General features: G+C 38.2%; 1 protein-coding gene across 1 annotated transcript in view; it reads left to right on the forward strand.

Annotated features, from left to right (window-relative positions):
- The window catches only part of Fmn2 (formin 2), a 290,079-nt gene that overhangs the window by 160,276 nt on the left and 105,552 nt on the right, over positions 1–24,251 (forward strand). Inside the window, exons 9-13 of the mRNA XM_075989205.1 lie at positions 3,799–3,890; positions 4,042–4,171; positions 5,176–5,322; positions 9,428–9,487; positions 9,997–10,117. Of these exons, the coding sequence (XP_075845320.1) occupies positions 3,799–3,890; positions 4,042–4,171; positions 5,176–5,322; positions 9,428–9,487; positions 9,997–10,117 (550 nt within the window). The remainder of the gene's footprint in view (positions 1–3,798; positions 3,891–4,041; positions 4,172–5,175; positions 5,323–9,427; positions 9,488–9,996; positions 10,118–24,251) is intronic.

Consider the following 24,251-nt stretch of genomic DNA (forward strand, 5'->3'; position numbering starts at 1 on the left):
ACTATTCTTTATGAATGTAGCCTGTGTCAGGATTCTATCAGTGTCAGTGAAAGCAAGGATTAGTCTGAGAATTTCGCCTTGTGACCATGATTGGACTGTGTATATGTGTGTGGTATGTGTAGAAGTGTGTATGAGAAAAGACATGACCTGAGGTGGCACTAAGTGAGCCCCATAGAGGAAAGGCAAGACCAGAATGGACACCATCATACACATGCATCTGTGAAGAAGAACAGCATGTGGGTGGCCTGGGCAAAGTGAATGTTCCTCTTTGCTCTCCCCTAACTGCACCTTCTGACCAAGGTGGCTTTGTTTACTCTAAAATGAACAGGAATGGTTTGGCCACAAATGGGATCACAGAATACTTAGCAGTAGTTAAATGTATCTGAATGCACAACAACCAAAAATTCATTCAAAATCAAAATGTAACGATGCTTAGGTTTGGTGGTTCTAGAAGCCTTGCTCACGTTGCCTTGCAAGACTTCTGGTCTTGCTTCTGAACACTTATGTGTACTTTGTCCTGCATATGCACCAACATACAGTTGCAAGAAACATTGCCTGAGCATGTTGACTCGGGTTTGACATGATTTGGTGTTATAGACTATACTGTTTGACTATGTATACAGTGTTTTATACATAGTTTTCCTACTTGCCTTCCTCAATATGTATCAAGACATTCTATCTTTGTATTCACTGTATTAGGATGTTTGATTATAAAGTGATTATTTGAGGAGCTATGCAGATCTGAGTGGCCTGGCCATGGTGACATCCAGGCCTGGCTGCTTGCCAAGAGCCATGTCTGGATCCTTGGTTTGCAGCCTGTGTCTGTGTTAAAGTCCATGGTCTGTGTTGTCACCAAAGATCACACGAATGCCCAGGTTATGGCTTTAAACCTGTGGCCATGTTGGTGTCTGAGAGCCATGCTGTCATTGGGGCTATAGTGACCTGGATGGCCTAAGCTGCCACAGGAACCTCGGTGACTTCTGATCCGAACTGCTGCCAAGGGCTCGGAGTCTCTGTTGATTTCTGTAGCCCGTGTTATCACACAGCGTCACAAGAATATGCATGATGAAATGTGAGGGCCAACCTGAGCTGGTCCTAATAAAGCTGTCCCTGCCTGTTGCCTGTCAATGGGAGCAAGAGAGTCGGCCCTGACCCTCACAGGAAAACTGGCCTTAATGACCTGGGCATGGGACGCCTGACCCTCTGCACTCAAGAGAGATGGCCCCATCACCAACCAGGAGCTTGGTAGAGCTGACCCTCATGGCCTGAGTGTAGGAGAGCCCTCTCTACCCCTCACCTAAGTGTGTGTGTGTATGTGGGGGGTAGCCCCAGCTACCCAGGCTGACCATCTTAATTAACTACCACTCAGGCCCACATCTAGGGCCTTGGGTTGGCCCGTCCTAATATCTACCCCATCTGTGACCCACTGGAACATGTGAAGGGTCTGCTCCTGCAGAATGATACCCTTTTGATCTCCATGGGTTGGAGCAATCACAGGATATCCAAGAGGAATTTTGAAGAGGGTCCAGTGATGATGATGTACTAGAAAACAAAGGAACCAGAGCAATATCTCATTGGAATAAAGATATGCAAGCGAAGCACAGAAGACAAAAGCCTGTACTATGTGACACAACATGGCTCCCAATGCCACTAAGAAGAATGAAGAAGAGTTGGAGAGCTGGAAAAGATGGAGGAGCAAAATGATCTTTGTTTGTTTGTTTGTTTTGGTGGAGGATACTGCAAGGGTGAAAGGGAAATGAGTGGAATTGGGGTGTGTGATGTAAAACCCCAAGGAATCAATAAAGAAATTACGTTAAAAAACAGAAACAAAAGAATGATTGAATTGCTGACTTCAGTTTCTTAAAAACACATAAAATGAATCTTGACCTTTGATTAGGGAAGAATTTCTGGCAAAAATTGAAATGGCTCTGCTGCACACTTTTGCCATTTTGCACCAAGCATTCGTGTGAAGTGGTATTTTCTGCATTGAAGGTTATAAATTGCCAGTCAGCTCTGAAAAACGCATAAGTTGCCCCACATCTGACTGCACAAATGCTCATAGAGCATTTCATTTCCTATAAAAAACAGAACAAGCACATCCATCTCACTACATGGAAATGCACAGTCATGTTTAGTAAAGTGGTAAATGTGTATATAGATATCAAAGGTGTTTTAAAATGTCTTCATGATTTATTACCACCAAATTAATTTTATATCTTTTTTACATATCTGTCCACTCAGACTCACAAAAAAAATTTTCTTTGGCAAAAGGGAGATAGAGATAAAAGTTTAAGAAGCCCCTTTACATATAATATAGTATATGAAGGATTTTACATTTAGTAATTCCCAATAATCCCTGGTTTAGGAAGTGACTGTGACACTGCCAGATAGCCATGGCATTGTTTTAAAGATTTAGGGGAGCTTGTATCGCTTGATGTGTTTCATAGTGTGATTGAGTGTTTCATAGTCATGTGCGTGCGCCCCCCCCCCCACAGAGGCATTTAGGTAAGTCCTCTGCCAAGATGTATGAACAACAGCATTTTGTTCAAGACATAGCATCAAAGCAGCATATATAGTTACATGTTTTAGCTAGTTGAGCTTTTTCTTTCTCGTGTGGTTTAAGGTATAGAATGAATGTGGGCTAATAAATAGCAGATAGCTTTCATGCATTTTTTTTAATGAAGAGATAATGAGATCTAGAAGACTATATCTAAGTTTATCTACTCATAGTCTTTGCCTTGTCAGTATTTACAGGCTTAATATTCTTATATTATTTTGGTCTCTCAGGCCAGTAAAATAGATACTATCATTTTAAAGGCTATTTTATAATATGGCTTCAAGAGACATTATGATGATAGCTGAGAGAATGATTCTTTACACAGCTGAGTAATAAATGATTTTTGAGACTTATTTTTAAGTATGTGTAAGTGTATATATAAGCATGTATGTATGTGCGTGCATGTGTGCACATGTGAATGCAAAGGCCTACAGAGGCTAAAGTGTATGATGCCCTTGGAGTTGGAGTCACAAGCAGTTATAAGGAAGATACAGTATGAGCTCATTGGACACATCTTTGTGAGGTGTAAAATTATGTCTGGATACAAATCAAACTAATATTAATCATCTGTAAGAAGAAATAAGTGTGCATTCATGGAATTTCTAAGCCCTTCACTTGTATTAAAAATGAAGATGATTCTCTCCGAGGATGAGGAAACAGAATGACAAATCTGTAGCTTACAATTAGAAGGAGTAGAAGGAGACAAAAGCAAAATATGGCTGGAGCTATTTTCCTATCAAAAAATCATGTTCAACAAAAGCATGAAAACCTTTCATTTTTGTTTCATGTTCTGATAGCTTAATTACACTTTTCTTTTCTCCAAGTACAACAAAAGCAATACACAGGCCCTGCAATAGTTATTTTTTAAGACATTTAACATCGAATTACTTCCAAATTTAACTTGTTTGAGATTTGAATGAGAACTATTAAGTTAAAACAAAATTATGGCCTTCTAGAATATAATATAAATAGACAAATTAATGAAAAATACTATTTTATGTTTTAATAATATCTTTCAGATCACTAATAGTCAATAGCATTATGTGGGGAATTTAGGCATGATCTGGACTTTATTACACATATCTACACTTTAAAATGCCTCACAAATTGCCAAGTTTTAATGCAAACAGATGCTAAGAAATTAAAATATAGAGAATTTTACTGTATTGCGATCATCATTATCTAAAGAAAACCCTTGAAGAGATTTTTTTTAAAAAAAGACACTTGCTTTGTTTTTTCAGAGAGCACAGTCAGATGAACTGGAAAAAATTGAAAAGCACAGTCGATCATCCAAGGACAAGGAAAATGCCAAGTCTCTTGACAAACCTGAACAGTAAGTGTGTCGTGTCCAGGGACCTGGAAGGGCAATGATCGGCTTCTCAGCAATGGGGAGTGATGGTTCCTGAGTGCATGTTTGTTATAAAGGAAGTGCCACTGTTAGGGTAGCTTAAGCTTTCCCTCCCTCCTTGCCTTTATCTTTCTAGGTTCCTGTATGAGCTGTCTCTAATCCCCAATTTCTCAGAGCGAGTCTTCTGCATCCTGTTCCAGTCAACGTTTTCAGAGAGCATTTGTTCAATTCGTCGTAAACTGGAATTGCTACAGAAACTGTGTGAGGTGGGTTCTGGACCAGAAAACTGAACACAAATTCTAATATTTAATTGTGTTCAGTCATGTTCTTATTTATTTTTGTGATTCTTGTTTACTTGAAGTATTTGTAAGTTCGAAGAATAGTAATCCCACGTGAAAGAATATTTGGGGACTAGGCTTCCGTAATAAAGTATGTGTTTAGACATATTCACAGGGCAGTGGTACCACACTGAGATCCTGGCCATTTTGTATAAGTCTCCTGGAATCTCAGATACCAATGGTTTTAATGAAACCAAAGCCCCATTTTCCATATTCTCTTAGATATCACACTTCCAAATGGAAGAGGTCTTTGGGTTGTTTGTTTGAAATGGCCCCTCAGTAAAGTGTTAATATTTATTGTACCCAAATGATGTTTTTGAATAGTCATTTGACTCTCTGGAATATAAATACTCTTCTGAATACAACAAATAAATTTTGGACTGGGGGGGAGGACCAAAATTAGCATTTAAAGCAGTTTATCAAAAATAAACAGAAGTGTTTCTTCTTATTGGGGTAAATCATCTCCCAGAACAGAGAGATACTATCAGGAACATCTTCAGAAAAAGTGGCACACAAACCTGAAGACAGACAGGTCTGGGAGTGGAGAGCATGAACTTATGGGTAACAAACCTAACTCTGGAATTCAATTTTTATAACTGCTTTTTGGGATTCTACAGTTTGTGCCAGAAATCTGTGTTGTTCCAGACATTGAGACAGTTAAGGATGATAGAGATGATGTTGTTTTCTGGAAATTCTCATTGTATGTGGGCTAGAATGGCATCTCTTGGCCTCCACACTCATGCTTGTTGGTTGCATGCCATTGCAAAGCTAACTTTGAGACACTGTTTTTAAAGTATACAAAATAATCTGGAAGGGAATGGTTTGACTGTCACTCAAAACTGTGAGTATAATATAATTAGCTTGATATTGATTTTAGCTGATTCAAATAAAATGGCATGTAAGAGAAAAATCTTTGCCATCCTGTCTTACAGACATTAAAAAATGGACCAGGGGTCATGCAAGTTCTGGGTTTGGTTCTAGCCTTTGGGAACTACATGAATGCTGGAAACAAGACGCGAGGACAGGCAGATGGTTTTGGACTAGACATTCTGCCAAAGCTAAAGGATGTCAAAAGCAGCGTAAGTATTTTGTGTTAATGGGTACACCAAATTGAGGACATTTTATTTTTAAATAGGCTTGGGTTTAAACAAAATATAAGTATCCCTTTCTGTTCTGAGGTCAAAAGTTTTATACACACATGCATGCACACATGCAACACATAAACATATATTTATGCAACTTTTGAAGTAGTATCTTATATAGTCCAGAATAACCTCAAACTTGCTGTGTTAGTAAGGATGATATTGAACTCTGCATCCTTAGGTGTGAGCCTCTATTTCTGGCAAAAGTTTTGTTATATTCTGCACTAGGTAAAAGTTGATCATCTGGGTATCTGTAGTTTAAAGGAGTGAATTTAGTGCCTGTTGTCTTTTCTTCTCTAGGCAGTATAGAAAATAAAACAAGCACGAATGAAAGTAGTTCATAAATAAAGTATAAAAGATGCTCCCACTTTCCTGTACACTGTCTTTCTACTGGCATGTATGGCAGAGTCTAAGTCTGATTGTAGATGTAGGTTTTTTGTGGGATTTTTTGTTGTTTGTTTTATATTTTTCTTTCTATTGTCGTCATTGTTTTTTATTTTGTTTTATTTTGTCTTGTTTTTGGTATAGGGTTTCTCTATGTAGTCCTGGTTGTCCTGGAACTAGCTCTGTAGTTCAGGCTGGCCTCAAGAATTCTACCTGCTTCTCCCTTCCACATGCTGGGATTAAACACATCCATCACTAATACCTGCCTGACCTAGTTATTTTTAACCCTACTTCCCTGAGGTGTTTTGCTGCTGTTTTTTAAAATAAATACTGAGGAGACTTTTGGGGGTAAAGTCAGGCATAGCAATCACAGATGAAAGTCTGAAATGGTAAACCTAGAAAATAAGAGTTGTGCTTCCCTCCATGAGAATTTCTGCACAGAAAGAACACCAGGGTGGGAGGAAATATGAGAGAACTTTTAAGTACTGAGTTTGAGTAAGTGATTGTACAAGTGAAATTGTCATCTGGAGAGAATACAGTCATCTGAGAAGCAGCATTCAGTTATTACCCTCATGAGCTATAACATGCAATCTTCGTCTTTATGAGAGAGAAGCAGCATACAGTTCTTGTCTTCAGGGGAGAGATGTAACATGAGGCCATTGTCCTCATAAGCAAGGTGCAGCATGCACTCATCATCCTTGCAAGAGAGATGCATCATGCAGTTGTCCTCTTGAGAGACATGCAGCATACAGTTTTCATCCTTATGAGAGAGATGCAGTATGCAGTCATCATCCATGGGAGAGAGATGCAACATGCACTCATTGTCTTCGTGAGAGAGATGCAGCATGCAGTCATCATCCATGGGAGAGAGATGCAGCATGCAGTCATTGTCCTCATGAGAGACATGCAGCATGCAGTCATCATTCATGGGAGAGAGATGCAACATGCACTCATTGTCTTCGTGAGAGAGATGCAGCATGCAGTCATCATCCATATGAGAGAGATGCAGCATGCAGTCATTGTCCTCGTGAGAGAGATGCAGCATGCAGTCATTGTCCTCATGAGAGATGCAGCATGCAATCATCATCCATGGGAGAGAGGTGCAGCATGCACTCATTGTCCTCATGAGAGATGCAGCATGCAGTCATCATCCATGTGAGAGAGATGCAGCATGCAGTCATTGTCCTTATGAGAGAGTTGCTTCTTCTGGTGTCTAATCAGTCAGGACTCTTGACTGTTTATTGCTTCTCCACATATGCACAAATAATTCAGCATCATTTTTCTCAGGAACTGCTATGCCAGACACTGCACTTCTGAAACTGAATAAAAGTCTTTTTGTTAGTTCAGTTTGGGGTTATTTGTTTGTTGTTTGTTTGGTTTTGAATCAAGGTCTCAGTAGTTTAGACTGACCTCAAACTCCAGGCAGTCCCGCCTCAGCTTCCCTAGTGCTAGGACTGCAGTCTCAGCTAGCTTTCTCTTGTACACGCACATCAGTTAATTTTTATGCCTTTCATGTGTGCTCAAATACACATGTGCATTCAAGTGCTATTGTATTTATATTATAAATATTTCATAGAAGCAAACTTCTGATTTATAGACATAATAAATCATATGTGCTAAAAACAGATCTACTTTCCAAATGGATGTTTGCTGAGACAACGTTTGCAAATAACACTTGAGTATGGAAAGGGCAATATAATGTTAAGCTTATAAAAATTGATCTAAAATATATTCTGATAAATGAAATTGTTTAAAATTACTTATGAAGATGGATTGTGTTTTCTATCTTGCTTCATATCTCTTCCTCCCTCTATTAAATTGTATTTTTTAGTTTCAATAATCACAAAATAACTTAAAATTAAAAATACTGGGGCAAGAAGCAAAATATTTAATAATTAGGCTTCCATTGTTCTCTCATAATGTCTATGCAAGATATTTTGAATTGGAATTTTCTTTAGGATGCTAATGTAAATGTATTTACTCCTCACTAATATTTATAAGATAGACACTACAGTTTCAGATCAACCAGGTTGTCCTTTCATTGGCAAGCCTTTAAAAGATGTTTTACTGACTCATGTGCATCTGTTTCATAAAATGACAATGTAGGACTAAGAATTGACCTCAAGTTGTCTGAGCCACAAGCAAGTCCTACTGATGGGGAAATCTTCAATGGCCATATTACAATACCCCATGAAACTGGATTACTGGGTGGCATTATTCTTTTCATAAATACAGGAAAACTCGTGCCTAGATCTAGTAATGGAAGCCCTGAGGACAATTAAGTTTAACAAGATTTATTTGCACAAGAGAAAGCCCTAGGGCAGGTAATATTACAGACCAAAGATGGTTCTGAGTGCCCTGTCCCCATCCAAATGAGTCCAGGTTATATTTACAACCAGATGAGAGAGAGAGAGAGAGAGAGAGAGAGAGAGAGAGAGAGAGAGAGAGAGAGAGAGAGAGAGAGAGAACCCAAATCAAAGCACTTGACATTTTTCTTACCTGGACATGGTTTGAAAGACTCTCTGTTGTAATTAGCCAAGTCTCAGTGACTTGGTTATCAATGTGTACTTTTAGAGTAGCGTCAAACTGGGTTGCAATTCACTGTGTAAGGAGGCCCTTCTGGACCAACTTTACCACCAGTGTGTAGAGACCAAATTAAGTCAAATCTCTTGTAATTTAACAGAGGAAATACTTCAGAGAATTTATATTGTGCACCAGGTTTTCTCTAACTTAAGTTATCTGTTGATTAATTGGATCATGACAAAAAACAATTAAAAGTTAATACTTTTAGATGTGTCAGGAAGGGAGCAAAATATTGTGTTTTGGAAGCTTTAAATATTATTGGATATAAAATAATTTTACATTTTCAAATGATATGTACATTATCTTAATAGCATAAGTGTTTATTCCTCAATCTCAGTTGTTAATATAACAAATTGTAATGTGCTTTGCATTTTAGAAGTTTCCACTTACCTGAAATACTTTTCCATTTCTCTGGTCTAAGCACTAAAGAATTTCTGTCAGATCCAAAAATTATTTATTATGGCAACACTGGCTAGATCCTTTATATGGGATTACAAGTAATTATCTAATTATGATGATATTTGAAAACCTAAGTGCTGGGCTGGAGAGATTACTCCTCAACTAAGACCTCATGCTGTTCCTTAGAGGAGTCAAGTTCTGTTCCCAGCATTTACAGGGAGGCTCACAAAGACCTGTAACTCCTGTTCCTGGGAATCCAGTGCCCTTTTCTGGTTTCCACAGGCACCGAACACACACATGGTGCACACACATACATGCAGGCAAAACACATATGCAACATTTAAAAGAACAAAAGTACTAATCAAATTCAAAATAAACACATTAAATAAAACATATAAACATTGAGTTAAATTTCTGATGGAGGGAAATAAAAACAGCAAACTATTTACGTTTGAACTCCTCTCTTAAACAGGGAAGCTTCCTCTTGGCACTTACACTGGAAGAAACAAATCTGCCATCCCTTTAGATACAATGATCAAGGCCGTGTAGAATATAAAACCACTCAGAATATTCCCAAGTTTATATGTGTACTCCCTGTAATTTACTTTACTCTGTAAACTTAATAATACTTGATAATTGTTAAGGATGTGTTACTTACTTTGATCTTTCTGCCTAGGACAACAGCAGAAGCCTTTTGTCGTATATTGTCTCATATTATCTTCGAAATTTTGATGAGGTAGGACCGACTTTGCATATAGCTCTATTTTGATTTTCTTTCCTTGCATCTGTGTGTGTGTAAGGTGCATGATATGAGTGTGATAGTGTGTTTGTGCTAACTTGCAGATGCAGAGGCTGGAGCAAGACTTGGGCCCCTCCCTCTGCGCTCTCCATCTTGTTTCCTTGATGCAGTCCCTCAGTAGCCAGGAAGCTTGTCATTTCAGCTAGGCTGATTAGCTGTCTAGTCCGAGGTTTCAGATCATCCTATTTCTGCCACCTCCTCCACCATGCTGAGATTAAAGGCTCACGTAGCCATGATTGGCTCTTTCCATGGGTGCCATAGATTTGAACTCAGGTCCTAGAGGATGGCAGAGTAAGCACTCTGGCTGATGGAGCCATCCCAGTGGCACATGCCTCCCCTCTGTAGGATGATTCTGTTGTGGTTTTCCAGTTGTCTTCTTGGGGTTGCTGCCATTCCTGTTGTATCTTTTTCACACTGTTTTGTTTTAAATTGTGTTTACTAATTAGGATGCTGGCAAGGAACAGTGTGTCTTCCCTCTGGCAGAGCCCCAGGAGCTGTTCCAGGCCTCACAGATGAAATTCGAAGACTTCCAGAAAGATCTCAGAAAACTAAAGAAAGACCTGAAAGGTAACATATGACCCTGAACTTACATTTTTAAAAATACATAATCATAATGATAGATGATAAACTTTTAAGGATTTTTAAAATAAGTTAGGCAGAAACTTCACTTAGTGTTTTTTTATCTCTTTATGTATAGCAAAAGAACAATATGCCCATATTTTTGTTTTTCGTCGCTTCTGAAAGTTGGGCATTGGAAATTCAGTTATCCAATCATATCTACCATTTGAGTCACAGTCCATTCCCCTGGGAACAAGTTCACATTTTGTTTTTATTTTGTAGCCAAGAACCTTTGGATAGCCTCCATATCTTGGTTGGATACAAATCCTGTCATTGTTGAAAGATTAATAGTTCCGGCCTGTTCTCCTTTGATATACTTGCCCAAAATTCTGTGACTCGTGAACACTTGTGAAAACAAAGCGTGTTTTGTGCACACGAGGTTAAATGACACATGTGTTTACTGTTGTATGGTGGGCAACAAAGCCTAACATCATGTAGTTTTGATTAGTGATTATCTGAAATTCCGCAAATTTCTTTAATCAGTAACATTTACATGCAAGAAAATAGTCTTCCAAAATTTACTTCTTCCCTCCTTTTTGTGCCATTTATTGTTGTTATAGTGTTGGGAATCTATTTCCACTTCTTTTTGAGTTATATTAAGTTTAGACAAAGAGAAAATAAGGTGACATGGAATTTTCATTTGATATAGTGTTAGTAAATGATATAAAGATTTAGTCACTTCTGCACAGAATTTTAACTAAAAAGATCTATTTTTATGAGACCCAGTCTCAAAAGAGGAAATGCATTTACCTGAGTTGGTCCTGATCTGTCACCAGATTTATGGCTGTTATATTCTGGACACAGATAAATTTAAATGGATTTCAATAAATATCACAATTTTTAAAGTTCCTGTATATTCACATGGTATACATTAGGTGTTAGTGAGATGTGGTCAGTTTCCCAAACACAGTAACTGGTGTTAGAAGAGCTACAGTTCTGTCCCTTATCTGTGTTCCTTTCCAATTGTATGTATAGGTACCTTTTTTTTTTTTTTTTTTTTTTTTTTGGTTTTTTGAGACAGGGTTTCTCTGTAGCTTTGGAACCTGTCCCGGAACTCCCTTGGTAGACCATGCTGGCCTCGAACTCACAGAGATCTGCCTATCTCTGCCTCCCAAGTGCTGGGATTACAGGCATGCGCCACCACCACCCGGCTATTGATTAAGGATAAGAAATGGTAGCTTTGCCTTATCTGAATTTAACAAGTATGTGAGAACTGTTTTCTTCTTATTGGAAGTTATGGCAACGTATATTTAAGTTGTTGGAAGGGAGATATGATGAGGGGTTCTGGGAAGAGTTGCAAGTGGTGGACTGTGATGGTTGGATATGTTCAGGATATATTGCATACATGTATAAACTTTCCAATAAATACTTTTTAAAAAAGATGATTGAAAACCAATTCTTAAAGCATTACATAAGAATTCCTATTATAGAGTTTGTGACAATTTAAAAATTATGTCTTTGTTTAGTTAGACTTTACATACGCAGTGGTGTGGTGCCAGAAGCATTTTGGAGAGGCTGGAAAAAGCTTCATATTTCCATCAGCACTCCATTCTCGAAAATTAAGATTTCATCTTTTACAGATGATTAATAAGGGGAATGATGTTATTAGTAAATATGAAGTTACACAAACAAGCACATAGTCACTTACATGTGAGCACTCAGATAAACACATTCAAACATTCATAATCACACACAGACATGTACATACATGCACACAGATGTACAGTTCCCACTTATATATACCTTCACATACACAGAAATGTTCACATATGTACTTACACACATAACTGAAAACATATGATACATGAACATACAGATCCTCTTTAGAACCCATTGGTGTTAAATGTATATGAAGCCATGAAAATACAAGATTTAATTGTGAGAGAAATCTGGGAGCCCAAGAGGACAAATGTTACATCATGGACTGAATGAAGGATGAGGAGTCAGCGCCTCCACTATGTCTCTTGAGTGGTTGTTTTCTAGAGCAATGCATTAGCTATAGAAAACTACATAATGGAGGATCATCTTAGTATATGTAAAAACCACAAGAGGTTAAACAAGAGTTAGCAGCCATGAAGGCTTATGGTTTACAGAGAGAAAAGATGAATGTATTCAAAGACCGGTACCATTGGTCAGCAACTGTAACATTTTCCTAGCAACTCCCTTCTTTGTGGGGTGTGTCAATTCAGTGTCATAGAATGGGAAGTGTGTGAGCTTCCCAAGAACTCTTTAGTTCATGGCAGGCAGAAGCACAGAAGAAGGAAGATGATTCTGGGGACAAGGTACACATTCCATAATCCACTTCCTTCAAAGACTTTCAACCTGTCAGTAGCCCATTGAGCCAGGAGCTCATCAATACCTGAAAATACTGTTGAGGACAATGCCTTCAAGACACTGCTGGCTGGAAACCAAGCCTCCCATACATGCATCTCTGGGGGCCATGCCATATCCAAACCATAACGGGGGGTTCATGAGCAAATAAATCCAGAAACTGCAGCATTAAGTTTAATTGTGAGAGGAAATCACAGTATTGTACGGTGGAGGGATGCGCAGTAGTTCTTTGGTTTATTTTATACAGAGCACCCATTGTTTTTTTCCCCACAGAATGTGTGGTGGGCTCTTTGGCTAGGGGAGCACACCAAACACATTCTGAGGAACACAGGCTTGGTACTGGGTTAGGGGCACAAGCATGATGTGCCTCTGAGCTCACAAGGAAACAAGTTCATGAAACACTTTACACCGTTTGTTGTTGTTGCTGCTGTTGTTTGGACAAATCAGGTTAGTTCGAAGTGGTGTCAAATTCTGAGAATTAAAAAAAATATCTTTTACTTTTCAAAATCTGATTGCTTTCATAGTGGAGATGATTTGGGCACAAGGAAGGAAATTTTATGAATCAAATTTTATTTCCAACTTTTGAGAAATAAAGTACCATCAGAAATATAGTTTTTGTATCAGCGATGCATGAAGTTACTTCTTTCTGTTAGGTGTGGTTTGGTTATGCATAGACATATTCATATAATTAAATTGAGGTCAAATTGGAGGTTATTTTATATGAAGTTATAGTACTTAAAAATAGTATCTACCTTGATCTGTGTAGTCCTTTAAAACTATTGTTTAATTTGCTTTACGTTTAGATTTATTTATTTTTTATTATATGTGGGTGGATGTTTTGCCCAAATGTGTCCGAATGTGTGTACCACATAAATGCCCAGTGCTCATGGAAAGCAGAAGAGGTATCAGATCCTCTGGAGCTGGAGTTACATGGGGTAGTTAGTTACCATGTGGGTGCTGGGAATCAAGCCTGGGTCCTCTGGAAAATCGGCCCATGTACTTAACTGCTGATTCATTGCTCCAACCACTAAAATAATTAACTTTTCATAATCAAATTTAGGGAATGCTTTAAGAAGTTTCAAACAGCCTGTCTGCACATTTTTAGAGGCAGTTGTTTTAATCAGATATAGAAAAATGGTTAAGCATATAAACAAGCCATTATAATACTCTGTGGTAAACATTCAGTAGCATTTGCTATTCATGAGATAAAATTGAATTATTTTTTATTGATTATTTTTTAATGACAAATGTGCCGTCTCCACAAAGGTGCTCATTTACCATCTGGCCCTCTTGTTTCCACATACTGTCTTCATTTTTATTTCTGAGGAAACTGAGGGACAATGTGTTAGGGCTTGGACATCTTAGGGAAACACCTGAGCCTCATCTTTGCACTCCTGCGAAGACATCCATTGAGTTAGGTCTTTCTTCTTACCTGAAGATTCCCATGTCTGCCCCTCAGGATGAGAATCAGGCTTACTAGCTCAGTGAAATGCCTTTTGTTCAGCAATCTTGATTTCTTCTGGATATCTGTAGCTTCTTTTTGATACAGTTGCTCCAAATGGACCCAGTGTCTTTGTCAGGTAATGCAATCTATGGTGAAACTATGTCACAATCTCCATAATCTCTGTGCCAGCGACCTGGCTCACAGATAGATTCTGCTGGACATGAACAAACGTTATTGATATCACAACAGAGCAACAAAGTCTTATGTGCCTTTCAAAAATATAGCAGCTAAACCAAATCTGGAGTTTTCTTTCAAAGAACATTCTACTGACTAAGGAAGCTGACTGAACTGTGTTTGTTATATTACTAACACTTAAGCCATTTATCAATCTTAAGAAAATCCAAGGCATAAGAAAAATAAAAACAAGCCCACTTATTTGAGCTTGTAAGTTCAACAATATAAGCAACAATTAATTCTTTAGGGTGAGGAGGCAGAGGAGCAGAATAAGCAACAGAATTCACTGAGCCTAAGCAGTGGGTCATTAAGGAGTACACTGTTCTCTTTCAAAATATTGGTTATGTTCTATTTCTTCAGTTGTAAATTGAATATATGGATATTCATTTAATTATTCTTAATATTTTATGTGCATGTTATATGTGTTCCTTTATGTGTATGGTGGGGTTAATAATCTTATTTGAGAAGAAAGGAAACTGGGCAACCATCCAGGAATGTTTGATTTAGAGTTGAAACTGAGTAATCTAGGCTCCACTAATTTAAACTGTGTGATCGTTCAGTCTTTTCTGTTCTTTATGAAGAAATTATATAACTTGCCAAATTCAAAAGTAAACATAGCTAAGGAACATAAGAAATTTAATTAAAAGAATAAACTATATTAAAGAAGAAGAATATAATACTCTACTTGGAGGTAAAAGATTAATATAAAAGAGAAGCACTTTTTTGGTTACACAGTTCAAACATATATTATTTAGAAGGAAATTGTAAAAATAAAATTAACTGCTAATGTCAGAAAGCTGTTGGCATTTTACAGAAACATAATCCATTATTTTGGTTATTGCTTTTACTATTTCAGAGTAAACTAAGGAAAACCAAAACCATACTACTATAATAGAAGTAATTTAATATAGAGAAGTTAACACATATTGAAAGGTCAAAACAGTACCAAAAATGACCAAGTAATATAGGAAGCTGCCATCATCCATGGAACTCAGGAAATAGGAGACATTGAAGTTAGTGTAGAACAGACACCTTTAGCAGGAGTGCCCCAAGGGGCTGGACCTAAGCCTCAGAGAGAGGATACTTCTGCTGCAAATGCTGCCCTGAGGGCTTGGGGGAGCAGACCCTGGGGAGATGGGAAGGGAAGCATGAGGACAATATCACCTCATGGATGAGACTGAGATTCTGAGAGCTGAGTTTGAGAATCTGGCTGACAGTCTCTGCCTGGCTACACTGTTACAAGGAGTGGGGCCCCTTTTTCTGTCCAGGTCGCCCAGCTAGCTTACACCTAAAATAATCACACAGACACTGTATTCATTTAAACACTGCCTGGCCCGTTAGTTCTAACTTCTTATGGGATAACTCTTATGTCTTGATTTAACCCATTTCTATTAAATCTGTGTATTGCCTCATGACGGTGGCTTACCGGCAAGATTCTAACCAGTGTCCATCTCAGGCAGGAGCTCCATGGCGTCTCTCTCTGACTCTGCTTTCTTCCTCCCAGAATTCAGTTCTTTCTGTTTTCTCCATGCCTACCTAAGTTCTGCCCTATCAAAAGGCCAAGGCAGTTTCTTTATTCAACCAATTAAACAACACATAAACAGAAGGATCTCCTAAAGAACTATACAGACACTTGGGAGGGATGTGGTGGTGCTGGGTAGAAGGTCTGGAAACACACTAGACACTGGGCTCACCAATGTCTGACTGTGAAGACGAGCAGCCTGAGGGAGGCTAGTTCCTCCAGCACTTTCCATGCTCCTCCATCCTACCTTGTCCCCTTTTACCGTGGAAACTTATCAACAAGACTTGCAAAGAAGAAAGATATATTGCAGAATCTAACACCATTGTCCAAGAGTCAGATATAGAAAGGTAGTTTGGAAGCAGGCAAATAAACAGACAAACACAAAACCAATATTTTTTATCTTTATAACTGCCATTCATTTAATTGCTTGTTTTTATTATTTGAACATGATCCTTCCCGCCTTCAAGTTTATAGTAAGTGAAGGGATATATAACTTTTGGAGACAGATCAGTCATAATATGTGTGCGTGTGTGTGTGTTTTGCCTGTCTGCCTTTCTGTCTGTCTGTGGCCATGTACCTACATATGGTATATGTTAGACCAGAGGAAAAACTTGCAGAAACTGATTTTTTTCTTCTACCATGTCTATTTGGGAAATTGAACTTTGGTCACTGGGCTTGGTGCCTAGCACTTTACCCATCTTTAATACAGACAGACTTTCTGTTATGTTGTCTTCCCACCTTCAAAGCCATCTAAACAGCCTCACCAATGGGGTTGTCTTTTTCTAAAATACTAAGAAGGAGCTAATCAAGGCATAAATTATTGGAGAGGCTGAACAGTGTCCAGGACAACAAAAAGGTGTCTGCAGTTAGTCAGTCCTCACATCTGATTTGGTTCTGATGACAGATGGCATTTTGTCAACTTGATGGTCTCCGTACTTCTTTAGCCCTTCTCAGCCATTTGTCGCTCAACTATGCTGAATGTATCTCCGGTGTCACATGGTGTACAACTTGGAACATTCAAAGATGGGGACCTGAGTCTGATTCCCAGAACCCATACGTGCCTAGAATCCCAGCACTGAGGCATCAGGTGATCTCTGAGACTTCTCAGCCACCCAGCCTAGCCATAAGGATGAGTTCCAGGTCGGGTTGAGAGACCAGGTCTCTAAAAATAGGGTAGATGGCTCCTGAGGAACATTTAAGATTGCTCTGTGGCTTGACACCTATGCACACACTATGTTCAAACATATATATAAATGCACACACACCAAGCAATCTTGTGTATGTGTGTTATACATACTTTATGGCTTCTGTTCATTCCACAATTTATCAAGAACATCTAAAATACTTCTGCTATTTTCCAAAAGTTGGAAGTTCACAGAAGTTAGTGTCACATGTAATCAGTGCAAGAAAAGTAGGATTTCAGCACACATTAAGGCAGTGCCAAAATCACAGGACACCTCCCATACATTACCTTGTGCTGAGAAACTCTTGGGCAAAACAGTTGCTGTTTCCATGCTGTAGATGAGGGAAATGGGGTTCGCAAGACTTAGGAATATGTCCAAGTATCCTCGTGAGTAATAAAGGGTAGTTAAAATCCAGAACCTATCTCCCCAGATACTGTGGCAAGCTGTTTCATCACTGGCTGTTATAAAATGATTCTTATTTATTTGTCTGAGTTCACAGAACATTAAAAGAAGCCTAGAGACATCAGCTACAAATCCAGAAATGGCATTCAATCATTTCTCATATAGTTTTCTTCATACCAGACATGAATACATTAGAAATCAATACCAGTGCGCTAGTAAAATGTTTTAAACTCATAAAAAAGCTTCCAAGTTTGTTAAAGTTCCTATTAATTTTTGAGATGTTTAATAGACTTTGAACTTACCCCAAATTAAAAGCTGTAAATGCCCTACCAAGTCCTTGACTTCATTCCATTTCTTTCTGTATCTTCTGTTCCCTTCAAATGAGGAAGCGCGTGGGTACCATTTCCATTTTTAGCATTTCAAAAGCATGTAAATTTCAGATACTTGGACTTTTTTCCCCCTTCTTCTTGTCTCCTTCTATCCAGTGTATGCCCCCCCATTCTTTTATGTGTTTCTTTCTATAACTCTGTTTTCAATTTGTCTTCTGAACTTGAGAAATTCAAACTTGTGGACAAGAGTTTCAAACCCCAACACTTTGCTTTAAATGGATCTTTTGTTAACTCTCTGTTCATGGTCTGAACTGGAAAGCACCTTTCTCTGGAGGTAGTCTCTGTTGCATTTTGATGTGTAAAATCATAGACAAAATATTACTGTATATAAAAGTTTTACTTCTGGGAGAAAATATGCTTTAGTATGAAGTATTTGCTGTACTAATCTTGTACCACAATGGAAACCACTGGTGAGACAGCATTCCTAAAGCACAGTCGCTGTGGTGTCTAATTGAGTGGCTGCACATCATTGGACTTCCCTTTAGGGGGCGCTTTGCCAGACTCCTTGACGCGGATGAATGTGTGCTGTGGGAGGGCATTTTTCCAGTTTCATCACTGATGTGCAGCATGGTTGGGTGATAGTGAGAACTGAAAGGGAATAGTACTACTCCAAAGAAGTTCAGTGAACTGCTGAGGTCTTTAGGATAACCATAAATAAAACAGTTTGAACTATAAGTCAGTACTTAAGGAAGGAAATGAAGTTAGGCACCTGGCCAGTAGTCTTAAGATCCAGAATAGCCTGGCATAATGGCACATGCCTTTAGCACTGAGAATGCACAGATAGACAGATCTCTGTGAGTTTGAGGCCAGCCTGGTCAATAGCACTACATAGTGAGACCCTGTCTCAATAAATAAATCTAAGCAACAGTATAAGTCATATAAGGCATTTGTACCCTTGATGAACATTCATGGCCAGTCCTAAAATCATGCAACCTCCTGAGAAAGTGTCACAGGCTTTGATTTTCTTTGAATAAATTTCTACAGTATATTAGGATACATTTGAGAGTGTTTAAAGATTTATGGAAATATCTAGAGACTCCAGGTGAGGGAATACCCCATGATATTTATAAAATTTAATCTGATGCCATTGTTAAAAATCCTAAGTATCTTGGTGCTTGGGTACCCAAGGCTTTGAACATCCCAGGGAAGTACTGTGCATTGAGCTACATCCTGTCTTTGATCAATCTTTCAAATTGTTGCAAATATTATGGCTATGATGGTGTCATCATACTAGTAATAAAAGGTCATATTTGAATATTCTTAAAAACCTTGGTAAGTGATAATAAAGAGATTTGTTTGGAGTAATAGTGCTTTTATTCTAGTGTAAAGTTCCCTGTCTGTCATCTTAAGTAATGAAATAATAACCTTCTGTAATTGTTTTGGAGAATTACCATTTTCTCTCATTCAGAAGAGTGAAACTTAACAAATAATTTTTTTGCATTCTGTGGTAATTATTGTAATTATTACTCTTCAGTCTTTTTATCACCCTGAAATGTCAATCAAACCACTAACTAGAGATAAACATACAAGCCTGGCGTGGTTGCTCGTATTTATAATTCCCATACTGGGGAGGCAAAGATAGGAGGATTACCACAGATTTGAAGTCAGCCTGAACTACATAACATGTTCCAGGTCAGCAAGGGATACACGCAAAAATAAAATAAAATAAGCAAACATAAAACCCAAAAATTCAGGATTTCTGCTCTGTAAGACCCTTTCCCCACGCTTGCTGGAATATTGACTAGCCTGACCTTGTACAGATGTTGTACAGCCCAGCACAGCTGATAAAAGTTCCCAAGTATAGCTGCATGTAATGTCCAATGGTTGAGGACAGTCCCATCTAACTTTTGGTTCTTGCAAACTTTCTACCCCCACTTCAGACATGGCATTCTCTAAGCCTCGAGAGGTCATGGAGAAAGGAACCTAGGAGGAGTTGGAGAGAGGTAGTAAAGGATGGACTTGATCAAAGTAAAATGGATTAATGTGTGAAATGAAAGTAACTTAAAGATTTCAAAAAAACACACACTTACTTATGCAGTTATAGAATGCTAAGACACTTACACCATGATTCTGCAGGCTCCAGCCACTGTCATTCATTGTTCTCCCTGACCTTCTCTCTCTCTCTCTCTCTCTCTCTCTCTCTCTCTCTCTCTCTCTCTCTCTCTCTCTCTCTGTGTGTGTGTGTGTGTGTGTGTGTCTGTCTCTCCACGTGCATGTACGCGCACACACACACACACACTCACAGTCTAGGTTGTCCATTGTCCCTGTATAGATGCCATTATTGCTCGTAATCTGGAGCATGGACTTCAGTGTTTATGAGATTTAGAGACTAGCCCTCAGTTTCCCAATTGTATGAATGTTCCCACATGAATAATCTTGTGGAGCAGTGTTAACTGTATGGCACAATAACTAGCTCATGCTTATATTCCTCTTAGTGGACATTGCACTGTGTGCTTAGCATGGTTTTCTTTATTTCCAAAGCTCTGTACATGAGGCACCATTACGTTCTCCATTTTATAAGATACTGAGTCACAGAGGGCATATACCTAGTCAGTTTTAGACCATAGCAAGGGAAAGAGCTGATGTGCAGATCCCCTGTCCAGGGCCGGGTAAGTTAGATTCTTTTCTGACTGCTGATGTCTCTCTCTGGCAATAAGAGATAACAACGATGATAATTAAACTTGCACAGCCCTTCTGTGTTCTGGGCCACCTCTGAGTACTTTGCATGCATTTACTTATTTAATCCTCTATAGAGCTGAAGAATGCCTTGCCCTTCATCACTTGGATCCACACACTCAAGACCCAGTGTACATCCATTGTCATATTGTTAGGAGTGAATACTTGGCAGGAAGTGCGTTGATTGAATGTCTTTATTGTTTCACAGTGTGTCTACAGTCAGGAGGCAGAAAACAAATAAGAAATCAAGCCAGGCTATAAAACCTCAATTCTTCCCCCAAGGCAATGTTCCTTACCCTCTCTGAGGATAAAGGGTGGGGGGCTGGAGGAGATGGGAGGAGGGGAGAATATGTAAAATAAAAAAAGAGAGTTTGTTTTCTTTTTTAAAATAATAATAAAAATAAACACCTCAATTCTTACCTCTACTTCCTCCAGAAAAGCTCTACTTCCCCCCCTGAAGCTCCATAATTTCCCAAAACAGCAACCATCATCTAGGGACAATGCTCAAACACATGAACCCAACGATCACATTTCACATTTAAACATATATTTATATATACATATGTGTGTATACATGTATATATATGTGTGTGTGTACACATGTATATATATGTGTGTGTATACATATATATACTTATATGTGTGTAAAACCTGTCAGAAAATCAGAAAAATAAATGATAAATGACATCTTGCCTTTCTACACCCTTCAAATTCAAATTTTCCTTCTTCCCTCTGAGAGTCACTTGGCTTGTATGTCTGTCCCCATGATGACTCCAAGCTTTAGACCTCACTGGCATCCTTTCCTGTCTACTTTATTGCTACACACATAATAGTCGCTGTGAGGATTTTTATGTCTTTAACCTTGGAGATCATTTGCAAAATGACTTGGATGTAACTCTCACAGGTATGCTCCAAAGAGCCTACCCAGTACATTCTAAAATCTGTTTCTTCAGGAACAATCACTTACTTATATACTTACATGCTAACTCTGATAATTTCAACTCTTAAATATTTATTAAATGTATGCCTTCCTGTCTCTGTTTATGATATATAATATATTGGTAAATATTATTATAATTATATAATATACAATATATTTATAATTAATATAGATAAAATATTTTATTTTTTGTTATTGTTCTTGGAAAAAGGAAGTAGTGTGCATCTCACTGCTTATAGGTCTCTGGAGGTGGAATTTGCTTTCTCTCTCTCTCTCTTTTGCTCTCTCTCTCTCTCTCTCTCTCTCTCTCTCTCTCTCTCTCTCTTACCCATAATGATATACAGATGAGCCTCGTCTGTGGGAAAGGGGACAATTTTCTTCTGGAAGGTTAGAGTTTCTAGGGCTTTTCTTCTAATCGACATGTTTGTTCTCTTTTATGTTCATTGTAGATATTAATGTACCTTTCTCAAAGTTCACACAAAAACTGGACTTTTAGGCTATGATTAACATTGATTGAACTTGGAGACTTGAGTATATTAGGGCTGGAATATGCCAACTCCCTAAAACAGCAACCACACTTCTCCTGATCTAGGCCTGCATGTGAAATTGTTATGTTGCAGTCTATTTTATAATGGAATAGCTGAGGTTTTTATTTCTCCTTCCCTCTGGCTGTATTTTCCTTTGTTGAGAAACCTAATGCATACTTCCCAATATCAATCCTTTAACATCACACAAAATCTCTTTGGCTCAGCAAAGTCTTTAAATTAAACAAAAGTTAACACGATTGGAATGATTCAGCTATGCCAACGGCCTACTGACTAATGTTTTTTAATATTTGGATTTGACTGTAATTAAGTTTTCCAAGAACTCTATCTTTGTTCTGATTTTAATAATGTTTCTAAATGACCCTTCATGTTTATATTGCAGTGTTTTGTGTTCTTAAAAAGAATTGCAGTCACATACCAATTTTCAAAATGATAAGTACTAGCCAGAATGGTATGTTGTAAAATATGGTATATTACAGCTAAGAATAGAATGGGAGACAACGTTTTAAAGAAATATTCTAACGCCTTATGTGTTTGCTGCCTTAAAATTATTCTTTTCTGTGTTGAGTGTTAGAATATGTATGAGGACTGTACATGAACAGAGTTTTTTAAACTCTAAGCCACACCATGGTGGGTTGTATCAGCAGTTCCTTCCATCTTGACAAAATATCAAAAAATATTAGAATATATTTTATCTCACAAGGTTGAGCATTGAGAGCTGGAATCTGGGCTTTGATGTCCTTTGTGGTATTATGCCATCTTCCACTGCAGTATGTCCATATTACAGAAATCCATAATCACGGTGTAGCTGATAACACTTTCTTTTGTGTGAGTTTCTGGTTCTTCTGTACCTCAAGCACTGTGTACGCAAGTGAGTAGGATACTCTTGGCCTGAGGGAATAGGAATTATGTTCAGAGACGATGATGCACAGCTAAATCAATGTGAGGCATGTTAGAGTTACCTGCCATCCTTTTCAGGCTGCCTGACAGGCGTCTCAGCTTAGCTCTTCAGGTTCAACTCTTAGGACTCAAATAGCTTAAGACTGTGGTTTTCAACCTGAGGGGTGTGACTCCTTTGGGATATCCTGTATATTATTTACATCATTATTTATAACAGTCACAGAATTAATTATGAAGTAGCAAGAAAATAATTTTATGGTTGGGTGTCACCACAATATGAGGAATTATATTAAAGGGTTGCATATTAAGAAGGTTGAGAACCACTGACTTAATTTTCATGTCTGGTAGTTAAACTAGACTTGAATATTCATTTATTTCATCTAAGTCCTTCCTTTTATCCCGTGTCATGAATATGTTCTATAGAGAAGGGACATGTGAAGTAGAGGGAAAGATTGGCCTGCTTGCTTCAGAGTGGCAATGGATCCCCCAAACTCGATATGTTTAGGTAGGAACAAGTACCAACAACTGATCATCAGGGCCAAGATATGGTAGGGGAATATGGAATATGCAGACTGAATAACTAGGACATTTTCCAGATTAGCAAGAAGTCAACTTTGATCAGAAGATAGATATTAATGATCTACACATGTGGATTAATTATAATTAATAATCCACACATGTGCATTCAAGCGATATAGCACAGTAAGTAAATAGAGAATGGTAGGTAGAAGTAGAAAATACAGCTGCCCTTGGAGACTAGAATTCCTTTACCCATTAAAGACCTAGGCTGCCACATTGCAGTTTGTTTTTTAATTGCACAAGTTTTTCTGAACACTTGCAATATTTAAAAGCAACATCCAGGCATATTCCACCAAGGTTTGATTATATAGAGAGATCTGTTTAATATCTAGATGTAAATCCTGATGGCTATCACAGTTTCACACTGGCAGAGGTGTGAGTGGACCACACTAGGAACTCCAAGACTCTGGCCAAACATTATTCGTGTGTTTCCTAGATCTCAAATTGTGCTTCATTCTCATTGTGTACAGGGAATTAATTCTATTCTGACTTAAGGTAAAAACTACATTAAAGAGAGAAAACATAATTTTGTTTACCTTAGACTAAGAATATAGTTCATAAGAGTATGGTGAGATTACTTGCAAAATTAAATGAAAAAAATTTACAAAAATCTAAAGACAAAGTATTACAATGTTTTATTTTCTTGTATGTGCACAGTCTATGTGTGTGTATGAGATGAGTGTGTGTATGTTTGCATATGGGAATGGAGGTACACACATGTCTTGGTATACTTGTAGAGGTCAGAGAATACCTTGGAGTTTGGCTAGAAGCAGGTCCTTCTTGTCATTAGCTGTCATGACCTATAAGGCAGGTCAGCTTGCATTTGGGCTTTGTGGGTTTACTGCTCTCTGTTTCACACCTCAATGTAGGAATACCATGGTCATTGCAATCGCCCTATGCTGTATGAAGGTTTTGACTCAGGTCATCCTGCTTGTGT

This window comes from Microtus pennsylvanicus, chromosome 10 (genome assembly GCF_037038515.1).
Source record: "Microtus pennsylvanicus isolate mMicPen1 chromosome 10, mMicPen1.hap1, whole genome shotgun sequence".
NCBI classification, from domain to species: domain Eukaryota; kingdom Metazoa; phylum Chordata; class Mammalia; order Rodentia; family Cricetidae; genus Microtus; species Microtus pennsylvanicus.